This window comes from Anomaloglossus baeobatrachus, chromosome 11 (assembly GCF_048569485.1).
Source record: "Anomaloglossus baeobatrachus isolate aAnoBae1 chromosome 11, aAnoBae1.hap1, whole genome shotgun sequence".
Classification (NCBI taxonomy): domain Eukaryota; kingdom Metazoa; phylum Chordata; class Amphibia; order Anura; family Aromobatidae; genus Anomaloglossus; species Anomaloglossus baeobatrachus.
Genome location: NC_134363.1, coordinates 168,989,727 through 169,006,562, shown reverse-complemented (window position 1 = coordinate 169,006,562; position 16,836 = coordinate 168,989,727). Strand labels below are relative to the sequence as shown.

The window sequence follows — 16,836 nt, the reverse complement described above, 5'->3', positions numbered from 1 at the left end:
AGGGACCACCCTTGGCGAATGAGCTCACTCCTTGACCACCTCTGATGGGAGGGGGAAACAGTCATCAGAACCCCGCTTTCGGGTCTGACAGGACAGGCTGTGGGCTTGGACACAGTGGGCTGAAAACTGGAGTGGTTAAGGAACACACTCCTTGTCCTGTTTAAGGTATACTGATGCCTTTCTGCCAGCGGGGAATACTCCCCTGATACAGGCGGATGGAGGTCCAGTACAAGTATAATGGACGCAATCCAATCATTAGCATCTGCGTCACCTACGGACAGATCAATGGTACATAAAGTAGCGTCCGAGCCCCTGGTAGAGACATCCTCCTCGTCCAGTGAGTCAGCTCGAGAATCAGAGCTGCGGGACGGGGAAGGACAGGGGACCCTGCGTCTCCATGTCAGGAGGACGGGGTCTGAGACCAGAAGGAGAGTCCTCTGTGAGCTTTGCTGAGCGAGCTGTAGCAGAAAACGCCCTGAGAAGGGGGCTAATGCATGCTCAGCAGATTCCGGGACAGCCGACCCCTGGAAAGAGCGGATTCTAGCCAAACCGGGGGTCAGCCACCGAAGCCGGAGCAGCTGGAGGGACCACTGATGAGCCTCCAGGCTGAGGGGCCACTGTGTTTATGAGCTCGGTACAGCCGTACGAGACTACATGCAGTGCATAATAAAAACAGCCTTGCAGCCTTGCTCTGATGTGAGACATGCTGCAGAGGTGGGGGCTCTGTCCTAGAATGGCCCCCAGCATATATAAACAGATAAAATAAGCAGCTGCACAAACCGGAGGTTGTGGCTGCCAGATCGTTTAAACATACATTTCTGTGCCCTCCAGTCCCTCAGCCCAGGTCCCCACTTGTCACAATGTGGAATCTCTGTGCCTATGCAGGCACAGAGAACGCTGAGAAAATGGCGACCGGAGCGAGGAGAGGGGGCGGGGCCTACTCTGAGAGCGGCAAATGAGGTAGCCAGGGGAGGGAATCCTTCCTCAGTGAGGAGTGTCCCTTCCCTGTGCTGCACAGCCGCTGGGCGGAGCCACACTGTTCCTCTGCATGACTGACATGCAGAGGCAGTGGAAACCGAAACTAGGCCTCAGGCGAAGCCGGGGCCTAGATTTAAACATGCGGCCGGCGTGCAGGCACCATCGGCGCGGTTCTCCAGTGAAAACTGGAGAACCGGCCGGAAATGTTAACACAAACATAAAACACACTCTCCCCAATAAATAAAGTATAAAGGACCTCTGGAAAGACCACTTTCTGTGGTAATAACGTCTCATATACTTAGCTTGTGAGACGCAGGTTGCCAGGTCCCTGGGGGGTGATCGCTCCGTCCAGCAGGATCCTGAAAAAGGGCTGCGGATGGAGACCGGTCTCCTGCAAAGCAGTGAGAACCGTGTTGGCTCCCACTTCAAGCCAGAGCCCCAGGGGATGGTGAAGGAGCGCGGCATGAGAAGGCTCCAGCCTTGGAAAATCAACCTTAACAGCACCGCCGACACAGTGGGGTGAGAAGGGACATGCCGGGAGTCCAGCTGGACCCGCTTTTCTTCCAAATCTTTGATCCAAAAGGAAAAATCAAAAATCAGAGAATGCATGTGTGTGTGACCTCCTGAAACACAAAGCATTGAACTGGCTAGGACTGGCTAGCAGGGGGTGTATATGCTAGGAGGGAGGAGCTACACGTTTTGAGTGTAGTACTTTGTGTGTCCTCCGGAGGCAGAAGCTATACACCCATGGTCTGGGTCTCCCATAGGAACGATAAAGAAATATTTTATTATTTTTTTTTATTTTTTTCTTTTACAGATTTAAGCCTATACAGAATCCCAAGTGAAGTAGATATAGGAACTGATGACGTTGTAGTTGTCCATTATGACATTGATTTTTCGTGTCTTTAATCACATGATAAATATTTGTGCAAATAACCGTATTTACAGAGCGGGCACGGTCCAAGCCACAAGCGCTGATTCTGATAGATTACAATGACGGCTCCAGACTTTTCATATCACTGTACTTGATCAGAATCCCCCTTGCCTTCAGCTCACAGTCCAGTAGGCCGGGGTGCAGTGACCGTCCCCGGTAGGTGTGCTGCGTTACGTGCAGTGTGCGCCTTGGAGGGGGGGGTGTCACACATTTCTTCTGGTGTTGATGAGAAGGTCTCGCTGCAGTCCGGCATCCTTCACTGCGGCCGTCCTCCCCCCAGGGGCGTCCGTGATCAATGTTAGTTTATTGAATACACCACGGCCAAAGTATTCTGCCACCACGTTGAAGCCGTCATTGGCGCACTTCAGCTTCAAAGAGAAAAAGAAAAAAGCCACTTGTCATAAATTAAGTTTTCTTTTTTTTTTTTACAATTCTGCACGATTCGGCTTTTACTGACGGCTGCAGAATGAATTAACTGAGATCCTATCAACTTTTTCTTTCTGATGGGGAGTTTGTTACTCCTCAGTCAATCTGAATTCCACCAAACTTTGATTTGGTCATACATCAATTAGGAGGAGGTCATGAAAAGACAGCTAAAAGTTACAAAAAACCTCTCCCGCCAGAACGGGCTCACTTATTGTTTCTCGGTTAACTCATACTGCAGCCCAGAAGGTGGAGGAATAAAAGTGTAGGCTATTAAATCATTTATTTTGAAGGGGTTTCATTGAAACTTTTGCACAATTTGTGTGTTGAACAAACATTTTTTTTTGTTTTTTTTTTTTACAGAATGTCCAATTACTGGATTTGGTCTTTTGTTATGAAATTGTTGATTTAAAGAGAATCGGTCACATGGGTTTTGCCACCTAATCTGAGAGCTGCATAATGTAGGGGCAGAGATCCTGATTCCATCAATGTGTCACTTACTGGGCAGTTTAGTGTAGTTTTGATAAATTCACTGTTTAATCGGCAGGAAATTATCATTACAGGACTATTTGGTGTGCTGCAGGTAGTCCAGCATATTCAGGAGCTCTGTATAACTGCTAGATCTACACCAGAAAAGAAGGGAATTTTGTTACTTACCGTAAATTCCTTTTCTTCTAGCTCCTATTGGGAGACCCAGACGATTGGGTGTATAGTACTGCCTCCGGAGGCCACACAAAGCATTACACTAAAAAGTGTAAGGCCCCTCCCCTTCTGGCTATACACCCCCAGTGGGATCACTGGCTCACCAGTTTTAGTGCAAAAGCAAGAAGGAGGAAAGCCAATAACTGGTTTAAACAAATTCACTCCGAAGTAACATCGGAGAACTGAAAACCATTCAACATGAACAACATGTGTACCCGAAAAACAACCAAAAATCCCGAAGGACAACAGGGCGGGTGCTGGGTCTCCCAATAGGAGCTAGAAGAAAAGGAATTTACGGTAAGTAACAAAATTCCCTTCTTCTTCGGCGCTCCATTGGGAGACCCAGACGATTGGGACGTCCAAAAGCTGTCCCTGGGTGGGTAAAGAAATACCTCCTGTTAGAGCTGCAAAGACAGCCCTCCCCTACGGGGAGGCAACTGCCGCCTGCAGGACTCTTCTACCTAGGCTGGCGTCCGCCGAAGCATAGGTATGCACCTGATAATGTTTGGTGAAAGTGTGCAGACACGACCAGGTAGCTGCCTGGCACACCTGTTGAGCCGTAGCCTGGTGTCGTAATGCCCAGGACGCACCCACGGCTCTGGTAGAATGGGCCTTCAGCCCTGATGGAACCGGAAGCCCCGCAGAACGGTAGGCTTCAAGAATTGGTTCCTTGATCCATCGAGCCAGGGTGGATTTTTCAGCCTGCGATCCCTTGCGCTGACCAGTGACAAGGACAAAGAGTGCATCCGAGCGGCGCAGGGGCGCCGTGCGGGAATGTAGATTCTGGGTGCTCTACACCAGATCCAACAATGCAAAGCCATTACATATCGATGAAATGGATAAAAGGAAGGTAAGGAGATATCCTGATTGTGATAAAAAGGGGATAAACTCTGGGATCGGACGCAGCACTACCTTATCTTGGTGAACACCAGGAAGGGAGCTTTGGATGACCGCGCTGCAAGTTCGGACACTCTCCGAAGAGACGTGACCGCTACCAGAAAGGCCACTTTCTGTGAAAGTCGAGAAAGTGAAAACATCCCTCAGAGGCTCGAAGGGCGGCTCCTGGAGAGCAATTAATACCCTGTGCAGATCCCATGGGTCTAACGGCCTCTTGTACGGAGGGACAATGTGATAACCCCCCTGCAGGAACGTGCGTACCTGAGGAAGTCGTACTAGGCGCTTCTGAAAGAATACCGACAGCGCTGCGACTTGTCCTTTAAGGGAGCCGAGCGACAAACCTTTTCCCAATCCAGATGCAGGAAGGGAGGAAAAAGGAGACAATGCAAATGGCCAGGGAGACACTCCCGAAGCAGAGCACCAAGATAAGAATAACTTCCACGTCTAGTGGTAGATCTTGGCAGACGTGGGCTTCCTAGCCCGTCTCATGGTGGCAATGACGTCTTGAGATAATCCTGAAGACGCTAGGATCTCGGACTCGATGGCCATACAGTCAGGATCAGGGCCGTAGAATTCAGTGGAAAAAACGGCCCTTGGGACAGTAAGTCTGGCCGGTCTGAGAGTGCCCACGGTTGGCCGACCGTGAGATGCCACAGATCCGGGAACCACGACCTCCTCGGCCAGTCTGGGACGACGAGGATGGCGCGGCGGCAAGCGGAGCTGAGCTTGCGTAGCACTCTGGGCAACAGTGCCAGAGGTGGAAACACATAGGGTAGCTGGAACTGCGACCAATCCTGAACTAGGGCGCCTGCCGCCAGAGCTCTTTGCTCGTGAGACCGCGCCATGAAAATCGGGACCTTGTTGTTGTGCCGAGACGCCATTAGGTCGACGTCCGGCATCCCCCAGCGGCTACAGATTTCCTGACACCATTCTGGGTGCAGAGAACATTCCCCTGCGTCCATGCCCAGGCGACTGAGGAAGTCGGCTTCCCAATTTCCTACGCCCGGGATGTGAACTGCGGATATGGTGGATGCTCTGTCCCCCACCCACGTCAGAATCCGCCGGATTGCCTGGTAGGCTTGGCGATGCGTGTTCCGCCTTGGTGGGCGATGTCTGCCACCGCTGTGGAATTGTCCGACTGAATTCGGATCTGTTTTCCTTCCAGCCACTGCTGGAAGGCTTGCAGGGCAAGATACACTGCCCAGATTTCCAGAACATTGATCTGAAGGATGGACTCCTCTGAAGAGAGTCCTTGACCGTCTGAGAAGGGAAACGTTCCTGTCTAGGGACGTCGACTCCCCAACCCATTGGCAAAGCATGTCCCATTGAAGTGGACGCAGATGAAACTGCGCGAAAGTGACTGCCTCTGTATGAGGCGTCTTAAGGGGTGTGACTGGCCTTGAAGGAGAGACTGCACCCCCGTCTGTAGTGAACGCTGCTTGTCCAGCGGAAGCTTCACTATCGCTGAGGGAGTGTGAAACTCCATGCCCAGATATGTCAGCGATTGGGTCGGTGCCCGATGTAACCTTGAAAAGCTGATGATCCACCCGAAACTCTGGAGAGTCTCCAGCGCCACGTTCAGGCTGTGTTGGCATGCCTCTTGAGAGGGTGCCTTGACAAGTGGATCGTCCCAGTAAGGATCACAGAGTGACCCTGAGAGTGCAGGACTGCTCCCACTGCTGCCCTGAACTTGGTGAAAACCCGTAGGGCTGTCGCCAGACCGAAGGGCAGGGCTACGCACTGAAGATGCTCGTCTTCAATAACGAAACGTAGCAAACGCTGGTGCTCTGGAGCAATCGGCACGTGGAGATAAGCATCCTGATATCTATTGATGCTAGGAAATCTCCTTGAGACATTGAGGCAATGACGGAGCGGAGGGTTACATCCGGAACCGCCTGGCCTTCACGTGCTTGGAGAGCAGTTTTAGGTCCAGAACGGAACGGAAAGAGCCACCCTTTTTTGGCACCCCAATCAGATTGGAGGAAAAAACCGTGTCTTGTTCCTGAAGAGGAACAGGGATTACCACTCCTTCTGCCTGCAGAAGAGCATCGGCTCGGTGGGGGGGGGGGGGGGAAGTTCTGAAGAATCGAGCCGGAGGACGAGAACAGAGCTCTATCCTGTACACGTGAGACACAATGTCTCTCACCCACCGGTCTGTGACCTGCGGCAGCTAAATGTCGCCAAGCGGGAGAGCCACCAACCGCGGATGCGGAGAGAGAGAGCTGAAGTCATGAGGAGACCGCCTTGGTAGCGGTTCCTCCTGCAGCCTTCCTTGGGCGTGATTGAGCCCAGCCGGAATTTGAGCCCCTCTGAGCCTTTTGAGCCCTTTTGGACGAGGACAATTGGGACCTGCCCGAGCCTGGGAAGGACCGAAATCTCGACTGTCCCCCCAGGACAGCATTACTAGGGTAAGTCGCAATGCAGACATTGCGAGGTTAAGGACACCCCCTGCGGCACAGATGTACATGTGCTCAAGACCAGCTGCGCAAGACCAGCTGAAATAGCTTAGAGTGCCCATACGGCTGCGAATGCCGGAGAAACCGACACGCTGATAGCTTCACAGACAGATTTCAACCAGAGGTCCATCTGTCTGTCAATGGCATCCTTAAGTGACGTCCCATCTCCACTGCAACTATGGATCTAGCCGCAAGCCTGGAGATTGGGGGATCCACCTTTGGACCCTGGGTCCAGCGCTTTACCACGTCAGGGGGAAGGGATAACGTGTATCCTTAAAACGTTTGGAGAAAACGCTTATCTGGTAAGCGTGGTGTTTCTGAACTGCTTCTCTGAAGTCAGCGTGGCCAGAAAAATACTCAATATACGCACGAGATACTGAAAAAGGATTTCTCCTGCTGTAAAGCTGACTCCTCCACTGGGGGAGCTGAGGGAGCAATATCCAACATTCCATTGATGGACGCTATAAGATCATTCACTATGGCGTCACCATCCGGTGTATCCGGATTGAGAGCGGTGTCAGGACCAAAGCCCTGATCAGCTGCGTCTGCCTCATCATACAGAGAGTCCTCCCGCTGGGACCTTGACCAGTGATGAAGCCGAGTGCCGCACCCAGCGAGCTAGCTTAGGCTGTCTGGGACTGCCGTCCGTGTCAGAGCCTTCACCCTGGAATGCCTGGGACCCCCCCGGAGCACTGATTATGTTCCAAATGAGGGTGGCCAGGGAGCATTAATCAAGATTGCCCATGGCCTGTCTGGACTGCAAAGTCTCTATCCCATGACAATCTATCAGCCGAAACTGCAACTCCGTCCCTGTCCCTGGACAGGGTTCACAGGTGGTTCCTTTGGCCACCTCTAGTAGAGACCCCGGCTGACCAAGTGCTACAGGGGAGCATTGCACACAAAGGGGGTCAGTGGAACCTGCCGGTGGAACAGTATCACATGCAGGAAAAGCAGCATAGAAAGCCTGTGTTGCTTTTTTGCTGCTGTATTCTAGCCATCTATGCAATGTATAGCATACAAGCATAAACACTTCAGCACATGCAATACAAGCAGCATAGAAAGCCTGTGCCTTGGCACCCTTGCTTTTTTGCTGCTGTTGTCCAGCCATCTAGGAGAATATAGCCAAGAGTAGCGACCGTACAGTGCAATGTATAGCATACAAGCATAAGTACAAATGAACACTTCAGCGCATGCAATACAAGCAGCCTAGAAAAACTGTGCCTTAGCACCCTTGCTTTTTTGCTGCTGTTATCTCGCCATCTAGGAGGGCATATAGCCAAAGATAGCGACCGTACAGTGCAGTGTATAGCATACAAGCATAAAATACAAATGGACACTTCGGTATTTAGTGGGGTCAGCACTTCAGGTGCTGCTTACCGCCCGCCTATAACGCGGGTGTGTGGTCGCCAGAGCCCTGTGACTGGTTGCCCAGAGCATGTCTCCGTTCCCCAGCTCGGACTGCGTGCAGGAATGGTTGCCGGCGTCCTTCTCCAGCTCGTGTGACGAGGGGCGGGCCGTGGGCGTGCCCCAGACAAGAGCGGGAAAAACTGGCGTCCCACTGTGTCCAGTGAAGGGGGCTGGAGAATGCAAAGCAGACTCCAGCCCTCGGCGCTGACTGTCCGTACAGCGTCCCGCCTCACCCCTGAGTGGCAGGGCTGGAGGCGGGAACGAAACGAAAACTAGGCCGCAAAGCCGGGGACTCGAGTAATAAGCGCGGCCGTCCATGTGCACGGCCAGCGCGGAAGTCCCCGGCGCACCACAAGTCCTAGCCGCGCCACAATGTAAAAAACACCCAGCAGCGGCCGGCGCGGCAGTTCCCAATACATAAAGTCACCCAGCAAAGCTGTAGTGAATAATAGCACGAGCGCTCCGCGCTCTTGCCCCCGGCGCACTAACACTCCCAGCAATGCTGGTGTGTGTGTGCGCGCTTGCCCGGGGACACAGAGTACCTTCATGTAGCAGGGCCTGTCCCTGACGATACTCAGCTCCATATCCAGCAGGTTCTCTGGGTCTGTGGATGGAGCCCGGTCTCAGTGCCTGGAGACCTGTAAGATCCCACTTCGCCCAGAGCCCTGAGGGGGGATGGGGAAGGAAAACAGCATGTGGGCTCCAGCCTCCGTACCCGCAATGGGTACCTCAACCTTAACAAACACCCGAAAAAAGTGGGGTGAGAAGGGAGCATGCTGGGGGCCCTAGTATGGGCCCTCTTTTCTTCCATCCGACATAGTCAGCAGCTGCTGCTGACTAAACAGTGGAGCTATGCGTGGATGTCTGACCTCCTTCGCACAAAGCAGAAAACTGGTGAGCCAGTGATCCCACGGGGGGTGTATAGCCAGAAGGGGAGGGGCCTTACACTTTTTAGTGTAATGCTTTGTGTGGCCTCCGGAGGCAGTACTATACACCCAATCGTCTGGGTCTCCCAATGGAGCGCCGAAGAAAAACATTGATTTTACCAAAATGACAGCAAGCAACTCAGTAAGTGACACATTGCTGGAATCAGGGTCTCTGTCCCTACATTATTACAGCAAAAACACTTTGACAGAGTCCCCTAACATTTTTATTTTGGTGGGGTGGGGAAGTCGTGCACACTATTAATAGTGCAACCGCAGGTCCTTGTTCTGCAGCAGAGGATATAACACAAGGTGGGGAACTGACCTGGTGCTGGAATTGGTCATACAGGTCCTTCTTCTCTTCCTGAGCCCTGATCATATCGAGGACTTGCCGGTTCTCGGGCAGGCAGGTCGGGCAGTCTGAGTCGCTCTCCGCGTAGCTCTCGAAGCAGTGTTGGTGGAAAGAGTGGCCGCACAAGAAGTGGACGGACGGCAGCTCCAGCGCGCTGCTACAGATGCTGCACTTAGTCTTCTGGAAGATCTTGGGGCTTAAGATGGAAAACATACAAATAAATATACACAGGTCAGCCGCCCCAAAGTCATTGGAAAAGGATCTCATCCCCACGGAGTCATTACCAGCTCATCTACTGGTTAGTGATCATGAACCAGGTACGGAGCTGCAATACTACACATCAACTGGGCGAGAGCCATGCTGCCTCGTGGGAGCTGTCCACTTCTTACCAAACTCGTATGCAGAAAAACTACCTCTCTCCAAATTCATGGCTGAGTTTCCACTGCTGCCCCAGGCCGTGACTACAGATTGCGCTGCAGGCAATCCTCAACAATTGGCTACAGCCAAACAGATTGGGGGAGCATTGGAGACTCTGTGCTGGAACTGGGAGGAATAAAGTAGATTTGTTAAGTGGAAAAGGAAGGGGTCCAAAAAGATTTTGGGTACTCACCGTAAAATCTTTCTTGGAGCCTTCACTGGGAGACACAGGAGACCCCGTGGGTGAATGCTGCTGCTGCAAGGAGGCTGACACTATGCTAGAAAAGGGTTATCTCCTCATGGGTAGTAGTATACACCCACCAATCGAAGACAAGCCAATCAGTAAGTGTGAAAGCAGGAGGAGAAGCAACCTAACATAAAATACAGACTGGCCCAACAGAGGCATCTAAAAAGGGTGGGTGCTGTGTCCCCCAATGAAGGCTTCGAGAAAGATTGTACGGTGATTACCCAAAATCCTCTTTTCTCCATCACTTCATTGGGGGACACAGGAAGCCATGGGACATCCTAAAGCAGTCCCCGAGGGTAGGGAAGAGTGAGGACTAAAAAAAAAAACAGAAGAGCAGAGGCGAGAAACTCAGGTCAGAAACTGGCCACTGTAATATGTAAAACCTTTCCGGCCAGATCGGAAACTGTCAAGGAAATAGGTAATAAGTTTACGCTGTAGAACTTGGGAAAAGATAAGTATAGATAGCTCAGAAATGGCGTAGAGAGCTACTAAAGAACAGACGGACGACGAATCGTGCAGGAGGCCCGAGGCACGGGTGAAGAGCGCAGGAACAACAGTGAAGATGCTCGTCCCTTGCCAAATATGAACCCAGAATGGATCCAGCTCAGACGACCATCAAGATGACTCTCCGAATCACGAACAAGGAATCTGAGCGTCTGTGGAATTTGTTCTAGACAGATACGGGAGCGAAGACGCACTCTGACCAGCTGCAACATATCTTAAGAGACAGGTCAGAAGGACGAGAAGAAGACATCTCCCACAAGGAAGAAGAGTGTAAGGAAGTGGAAGACGAAAGCAGGATCACCATGTTCAGGTGAAGGTCAAGAAGGAAGGGCGGCAAGTCAGGGGTGCTAGTTCTGAGACTTGCCCATTGAGGTGATGATCGCCGGGAACAACTTTCTGGGAAACAAGAAAGAATGGATACAAAAGGAGAGTGCTGTAGAGCGTTTAACACCAGATGGGATCCCAGATATCCACGAGAGGCTGCTAGAGACTTACTAAAAGTGCGAACCTCAAAGGAGATCTCAAATGGAGAACGGGAAACTAGGTTCCTTTGTAAATAAAGGCAGAAACCTGGCCTCAGAGAGCGGAGGAACAAACCAGACTCCAGGTCCGACTGGAAGCATGCCAGGGAGAAAGGAAGAGAAGAGAAAAATCAGAGGGTTTCCCCGCCTACATCACGATAAATGACCTGACTGGAGAAACCGGACGTTTTGGGCGCTGCGATCCACATGTAAGGCTATGTGCGCACTCTGAGTTTTTGGTGTAGATTTGTTTTGCACCTTGTGGCAGAAACATGCACCAAAAAACTCCAAATTTTTTTGGTTTGCTTTTTGTGCCATGCGTTTTTTTTCCAGTTAAATCAATGGCTGGAAGGAATACAAAATGCAGGGAAAAAAAACGGATTTTTGTCGACTCACCGTAAAATAGTTTTCTCTTAGCCATCATTGGGGGACACAGGACCATGGGTGTTATGCTGCCTATCCATAGAAGGACACTAAGTAGATGCAAAAGCATAGCTCCTCCTCTGCAGTATACACCCCCTGGCCGGGCCAGGCAAGCTCAGTTTTAGTACACAAGCAGTAGGAGAAAAAAAAACAGTAAAAACTTCTCAACAGAGGAACATGAGAAAAAAAAGAGTCATAACCAAATAAGGTACTGAGAGAACCAAGGCCCAACAGGGCAACAGGGTGGGTGCTGTGTCCCCCAATGATGGCTAAGATAAAACAATTTTACGGTAAGTACACAAAAATCCATTTTTCTCTGACGCCTCATTGTGGGACACAGGACCATGGGACGTCCTAAAGCAGTCCATGGGTGGGTAAACAAACAAGGCAACCCAAAAACTAGGAACCAGTCCCAGATAGCCAGGAGCGCCTACTGAGATAGGTACTCCACTATCGTTTGCAGAATTTTCCTACCTAGGTTCGCCTCAGCCGAAGCCTGGGTATGGATTCAGTAATGCTTTGAAACAGTATGTAGGCAAGACCAGGTCGCAGCCTTACAAACCTGTTCCACTGAAGCCTGATGCCAAATGGCCCAAGGGGCGCCAACTGCTTGCGTGGAATAAGTCCGCAGCCCACTAGGAATGGGCTTAAGTTGCAAGCGGTAGACTTCCTGGATCGCAGAGCGAATCCAGCGAGCCAGCGTTGCCTATGAAGCTGCCTGTCCTTTCTTAGGCCTTTCAGGAATGACGAACAAGGAGTCTGTGTTCCTAAACGGGCTGTCCTGGGTACGTAATATCTGAGAGCCCTCACAAGATCTAGCGAATGTAGAAACCTTTCCACTCTGGACTGGGTGTGGACAAAAAGGAAGTCAGAACAATGTCCTCGTTCATATGAAACGGGGAAATAACCATCGGAAGAAAATACGGAAGGGGGCGTAGAACCACCTTGTCCTGATGAAAGATCAGAAAGGGTTCGCGGCAAGAGAGTGATGCCAGTTCCGAAACTTGTCTGATGGATGTAATCGCCACTGTTCCCTTCCAGGAGAGAAGAGCAAGAGAAGATTCCTTAAGAGGTTCAAAAGGGGACCTCTGGATACCGTCCAAAATGAGATTGAGGTCCCATGGGTCCAGCGACCGTTTATACAGGGAAACTAGATGGGAAACACCCTTGAGAAAAGTCTTGACTTGCGGATTGCAAGCTAGGCGGTATTGATAGAATATTGAGAGAGATGAAACCTGCCCCTTAAGGGAGCTGAGGGCCAACCCCTTTTGCAACCTGACTGCAAAAGAAAAAAAAAATAAAGAATTCTGGGGATCGCCAGAGGGATAGGTTGGACATTTGATTCCCTGCACTGGAAAAGGAAAGTTTTCCACGTACGGTGGTAAATACGGGATGAAGGCCCGCTTTCGGGCACTGTACATGGTGGAGATGACCGCAGGAGAGAATCTCCCTCTTTTTAAAGTCCAGGTCTCAATGGCCAGGCCGTCAGCTTCAGGGCTCTGGAGTTCTGATGGGAAATGGGCCCTTGGGTCAGCAAGTCTGGGATGCTTACGAGGCGCCATGAGCAATTGTACTAATTCAGCATACCAGGCGCACCTGGGCTAGTCCGGTGCTATTAGTATCACCGGGACACCTTCTGCCTTGATCTTCCTGATTACTCGCGGCAGCAGGGGCAGAGGCGAAAAACATGTAAGTTGGACAGAAACGACTTCAGGAGACTAGAGCATCCGCGCCAATGGACTGTGGGTCACGTCACCTGGCTAAGAACGCGGGTACCTTTGCGTTCAACCTTGAGGCCATTAGATTATTATTATTTATTATTATTTATTTGTAGAGCACCATTAATTCCACGTCTGGTGTACTCCAGTGAGTGCAGATGTGTGGGAACACTTCTGGGTGGAGAAACCACTCTCCGGCAGCCAGGCCTTGGCGACTTAGAAGGTCCGCCACCCAGTTTTCTACTCCCGGTATGTGTAATGTTGAAAACACAGACCCCCGTCGATTCGGTCCAGGTGAGGATCCTGAGGACCTCGAGATAAGCTGTCTTGCTGCTGGTACCTCTCTGCTGATTGACATAGGCCACAGCTGTTGCATTGTCCAATTGGACCCGAATCAAACAACCTGTTAGCAGAAAAGGGGAATGACCTGAGCGCGAGAAGATCATGCTGATTTTCAGGATGATTTCTGGGAAGGGAAGACTCCTGGGGTGTCCAACGTCCCGAAGCAGTGTGGAGCCAGTACGCTGCTCCCCAGACTAAGAGACTGGCGTCCATGGTCAGGAGTAGCCAGTCCACTTGGGGGAGAAAAACTCCTTCTCGATATGGAAGAAGACTGAAGCCACCAGTAAAACGCATACCTGACTGAAGGTGTCAGGTGAAAAGTTCGTCCAAGGAAAAGGGGCTCTTGTCCCAGGCAGCTAGAAGCGCAAGCTGCAGTGGGCGGTGGTGTGGCTAAGCGAGCAGCACTGCCTCTATAGCCGCCGCTATCGTACCTCGCACTCTTAAACTGAATCGTATGAAGTGACAGGAGTACGTAGAGGGCAGTGTACCGCTTGTTGTAGAGCGGTCGCCTTGACTTGAGGGAGAAATATCAAGCCCCGAAGAGTGTCCAGGGACATGCTCAGGGAGGTGACGGATTTTGACGCGACCGGGGATGATTTGACTGGAGTCAGAAGCCGCCCTAAGCGGGATAGGGTGCCCACAGAGATCTGCACGCTGGTTGAGCCCTTGATGAGGAGGTCATCCAAGCAAGGCAGAACAGCCACTCTCTTGGCATGAAGGGCACTCATGGCGGCTGCCATGACCTTAGTTAAGACCCTTGGTGCTGTGGCAGAGCCAAGGGTAGGGCCACAAATGAAAATAAGAAGTCCTGAACCGCGAAGCGGAGAAACTTTGGTGAGCTGGAGCGATGGGTATGTGCAGGTACGCGTCCCTGAAAGCTAGGGAAGCAAGGAATTCTCCTTCGACCATAAAGGTAATAATGGACCCTAGGAAGTCCATTCTGAATCTCCTTACGTGCACGTTTGCTCAGGTGTTAGAGGTCCAGGATGGGACGAACTGACCCGTCTTTCTTTGGCGACCACGATAGGTATAGCCTTGAACCTCTCGCCGTCCGGAACAGGTACCATCACCCCCGCCGTTTGGAGGGAGTGGATTTCTGAGGAGAAGGCCTCGTGGTGTTTTGGAGTGTTTGGGGGAAGGGGGTTTGAGAGAAAAGACTGACCAGGGGATCGGGTCCAGAATTCAATGTGGTAACCGGAAGACACAAGGTATCACACCCATTTGTGGTCTGAGGCGGCGGCCCAGATGGAGAAGGACGAGACTTCTCGGTCTTTGTCTAGACTGCCAGGACGAGGTGGACTCAGGGAGGGCTGAGAAGGTCGGGCCCTGCGTGTCTAGTAAAAAACATCCTGGGCTAGAGTTGGGGGAGAGAGAGGTACTCTTTTCCTCCCGTGGCGTCAGACAAAAAAAAAAAAAAAAAAAGCCTGTCCAGACGATCGGCAAACGATCGGTCTGGAAAGGAGTACTGTGAGAGGCTTCTTAGAGACCGAGTACACTCTCCATTATCGGAACCAGAGGGCCTTACGGATGGCTATGGTATTTGAGGCGGCAATAACTGCGCAGGTAGCAGCGCCGAGGGAGGCCTGCATGAGGTACTCCACCGCCGGAGCAATGTGAACAGTTACATCTGTGAGGGTCTGAGGAAAACTGGTAGTCCCGGTGCCTGTGCGACCCACACAGAAGGGGAGAGGGACCCGCGGCCTCGAGGCAGAGCGATCGAGCTGCTCCACTTGTCTGTCTGTCAGGTCCTTGAAGGAGGATCCATCAAGTAAAAGACAGGAGGGTCCTTCAGGCAGGCAGAAGCCGGGTGAGGGTCCACCGAGGCCGGATCGGCCCAGCCCTTAGAGACAGCTAAGCCAAAGGGGTACCGGGACTCCATGAGTTTACGGATACCGAAGCGGCGTCAAAAAGCTCTCTTTTTTTTTTTAAGTTTCTTCACCCTTTTAAAGGAGACCGCAGGGTCAGCAGTAGTGGATTAGAGATCTTCCACATGCAGAGTTTTGGTAGATTGCTGCAATAAGGGAGTCTATCGCAGCTTGATCGCTCAGGGAGGTTGAAACCAAGGAATCATTCCGGTACAAACATCATTCCCCTTTCTCCGGCTCCTCAGAGACCGCGGAACATGTGGGAGAACCCCATCTGTGAACCCCAGAGGGAGACCCATGGGTGTCATGCCCTTTTTCTGATCTGCAACCGGTGAAGCAGAGGGCGGATTCTTATCAGAAGAACCCTCTATAGGAGGTGTCATCAGGCTGCGTTCTGTCCAGGGGCCCCGAGGGGTGTAGGACGATGTTGCATAGCCAGCACCAGGTTCTGGGAACTGTGCCCATTCTGGGGGACTGGGAGCCATAGGCTACAAAGGCACCGGACTCACAGAAGGAAGAGGTGCTATCATCCCCTAGTAGCTCAGCGTGGCAGGATACATTAATAGTCTTCTTGTTGCTGTAGTTGTGCAGGGCATAAAACATGTGACTGCAGCCCCTGGCTGATGAGCCACAAACTCTGATTGTAATGAGGGAGCAATGCTCTGCAGAGTTAATATGTAAGTGAGGCTAGAACTCATCGAGAACCCTGATGACCCTTTCCCCCTCCTGCGTCACAGTTCCTGTGGGAAGGAGGAAGCCAGCTCTGAGTGACGCCCACAGGCTCTGATCACAACAAGAGGGAGCAATGCTCTGCAGCAATGCTCTGCAGATCCTGTGTGAGGAGGGTTACGCGCGCTTTCGTGAGGGAGCGTGGCTTATCGAGTGTCGTAGGGGGCAGGGCTTAGCTCTGACAAGAAGGCATGAGAAAATATAATAAACAAAAAAATGGTGGGAAGGGACTCCCCTTCCCCCCTCCAGCCCTGTACAACAATGGTGGACAGAAAAACCTCTATAAGTGTACCGCAGCTGCGGGTGCACTTAGTCCAGGGAGTTGTCCCCTCCCCCCGCCACAGGTGGAATGCTCTGCAGGTGTCTGCAATCACAGCCCATGTGCATCCAGTCAGTGTGACCTTTGCTCCAGTTTCCTGTCAGGGAGCCAAATCACAGCCCATATGCATCCAGTCAGTGTGACCTCTGCTCCAGTTTCCTGTCAGGGAGCCAGTGTGCAGATTCTGACGCCTGCTGTGCCCGGTCACAGAACGTGTATCAACTCAGAGCCTGCCAGAGGGACTGAGGAATGCTCTGGGAAAATCGGAATTATCTCACCTCAACTCCTGTGGAGATGGCAGTCTGGTCACGCTGGTGCGGAGCGAATATCAACTCAGAGCCTGCAAGAGGGGCTGAGGAAGTTTTCATCTGCTCTGGGCTCTGGAAAATAAGTGCCATAAGACCTGTCGTCCAGTGAGTAACAGCCCAGGATCCAGCGTCGCAGGAGGGGGTACGAGGAAGCAACACTCCGTGTTCCCGCCTGTTGATGGTTTTGGGAGATCGGTCCCCGAAGGAACTGTCGCCCTCTAAAAACAAAAAATTCTTGCTGCAGTAGTCTGCAGAGATGTGCCTCCTATAGACACTAAGCTAAAACTGAGCTTGCCTGGCCCGGCCAGGGGGTGTATACTGCAGAGGAGGAGCCATGCTTTTGCATCTACTTAGTGTCCTCCTATGGATAG

At 51.8% G+C, this 16,836-nt stretch overlaps 1 protein-coding gene across 1 annotated transcript in view; it reads right to left on the bottom strand.

Annotated features, from left to right (window-relative positions):
• Positions 1 to 1,867: 1,867 nt before the first annotated feature.
• VPS11 (VPS11 core subunit of CORVET and HOPS complexes) overlaps positions 1,868 to 16,836 on the bottom strand; it is a 106,751-nt gene continuing 91,782 nt past the window's right edge. Inside the window, exons 15-16 of the mRNA XM_075328732.1 lie at positions 9,046 to 9,268; positions 1,868 to 2,280 (exon numbers count right to left, since the gene is read on the bottom strand). Of these exons, the coding sequence (XP_075184847.1) occupies positions 2,116 to 2,280; positions 9,046 to 9,268 (388 nt within the window). The 3' untranslated portion in view covers positions 1,868 to 2,115. The remainder of the gene's footprint in view (positions 2,281 to 9,045; positions 9,269 to 16,836) is intronic.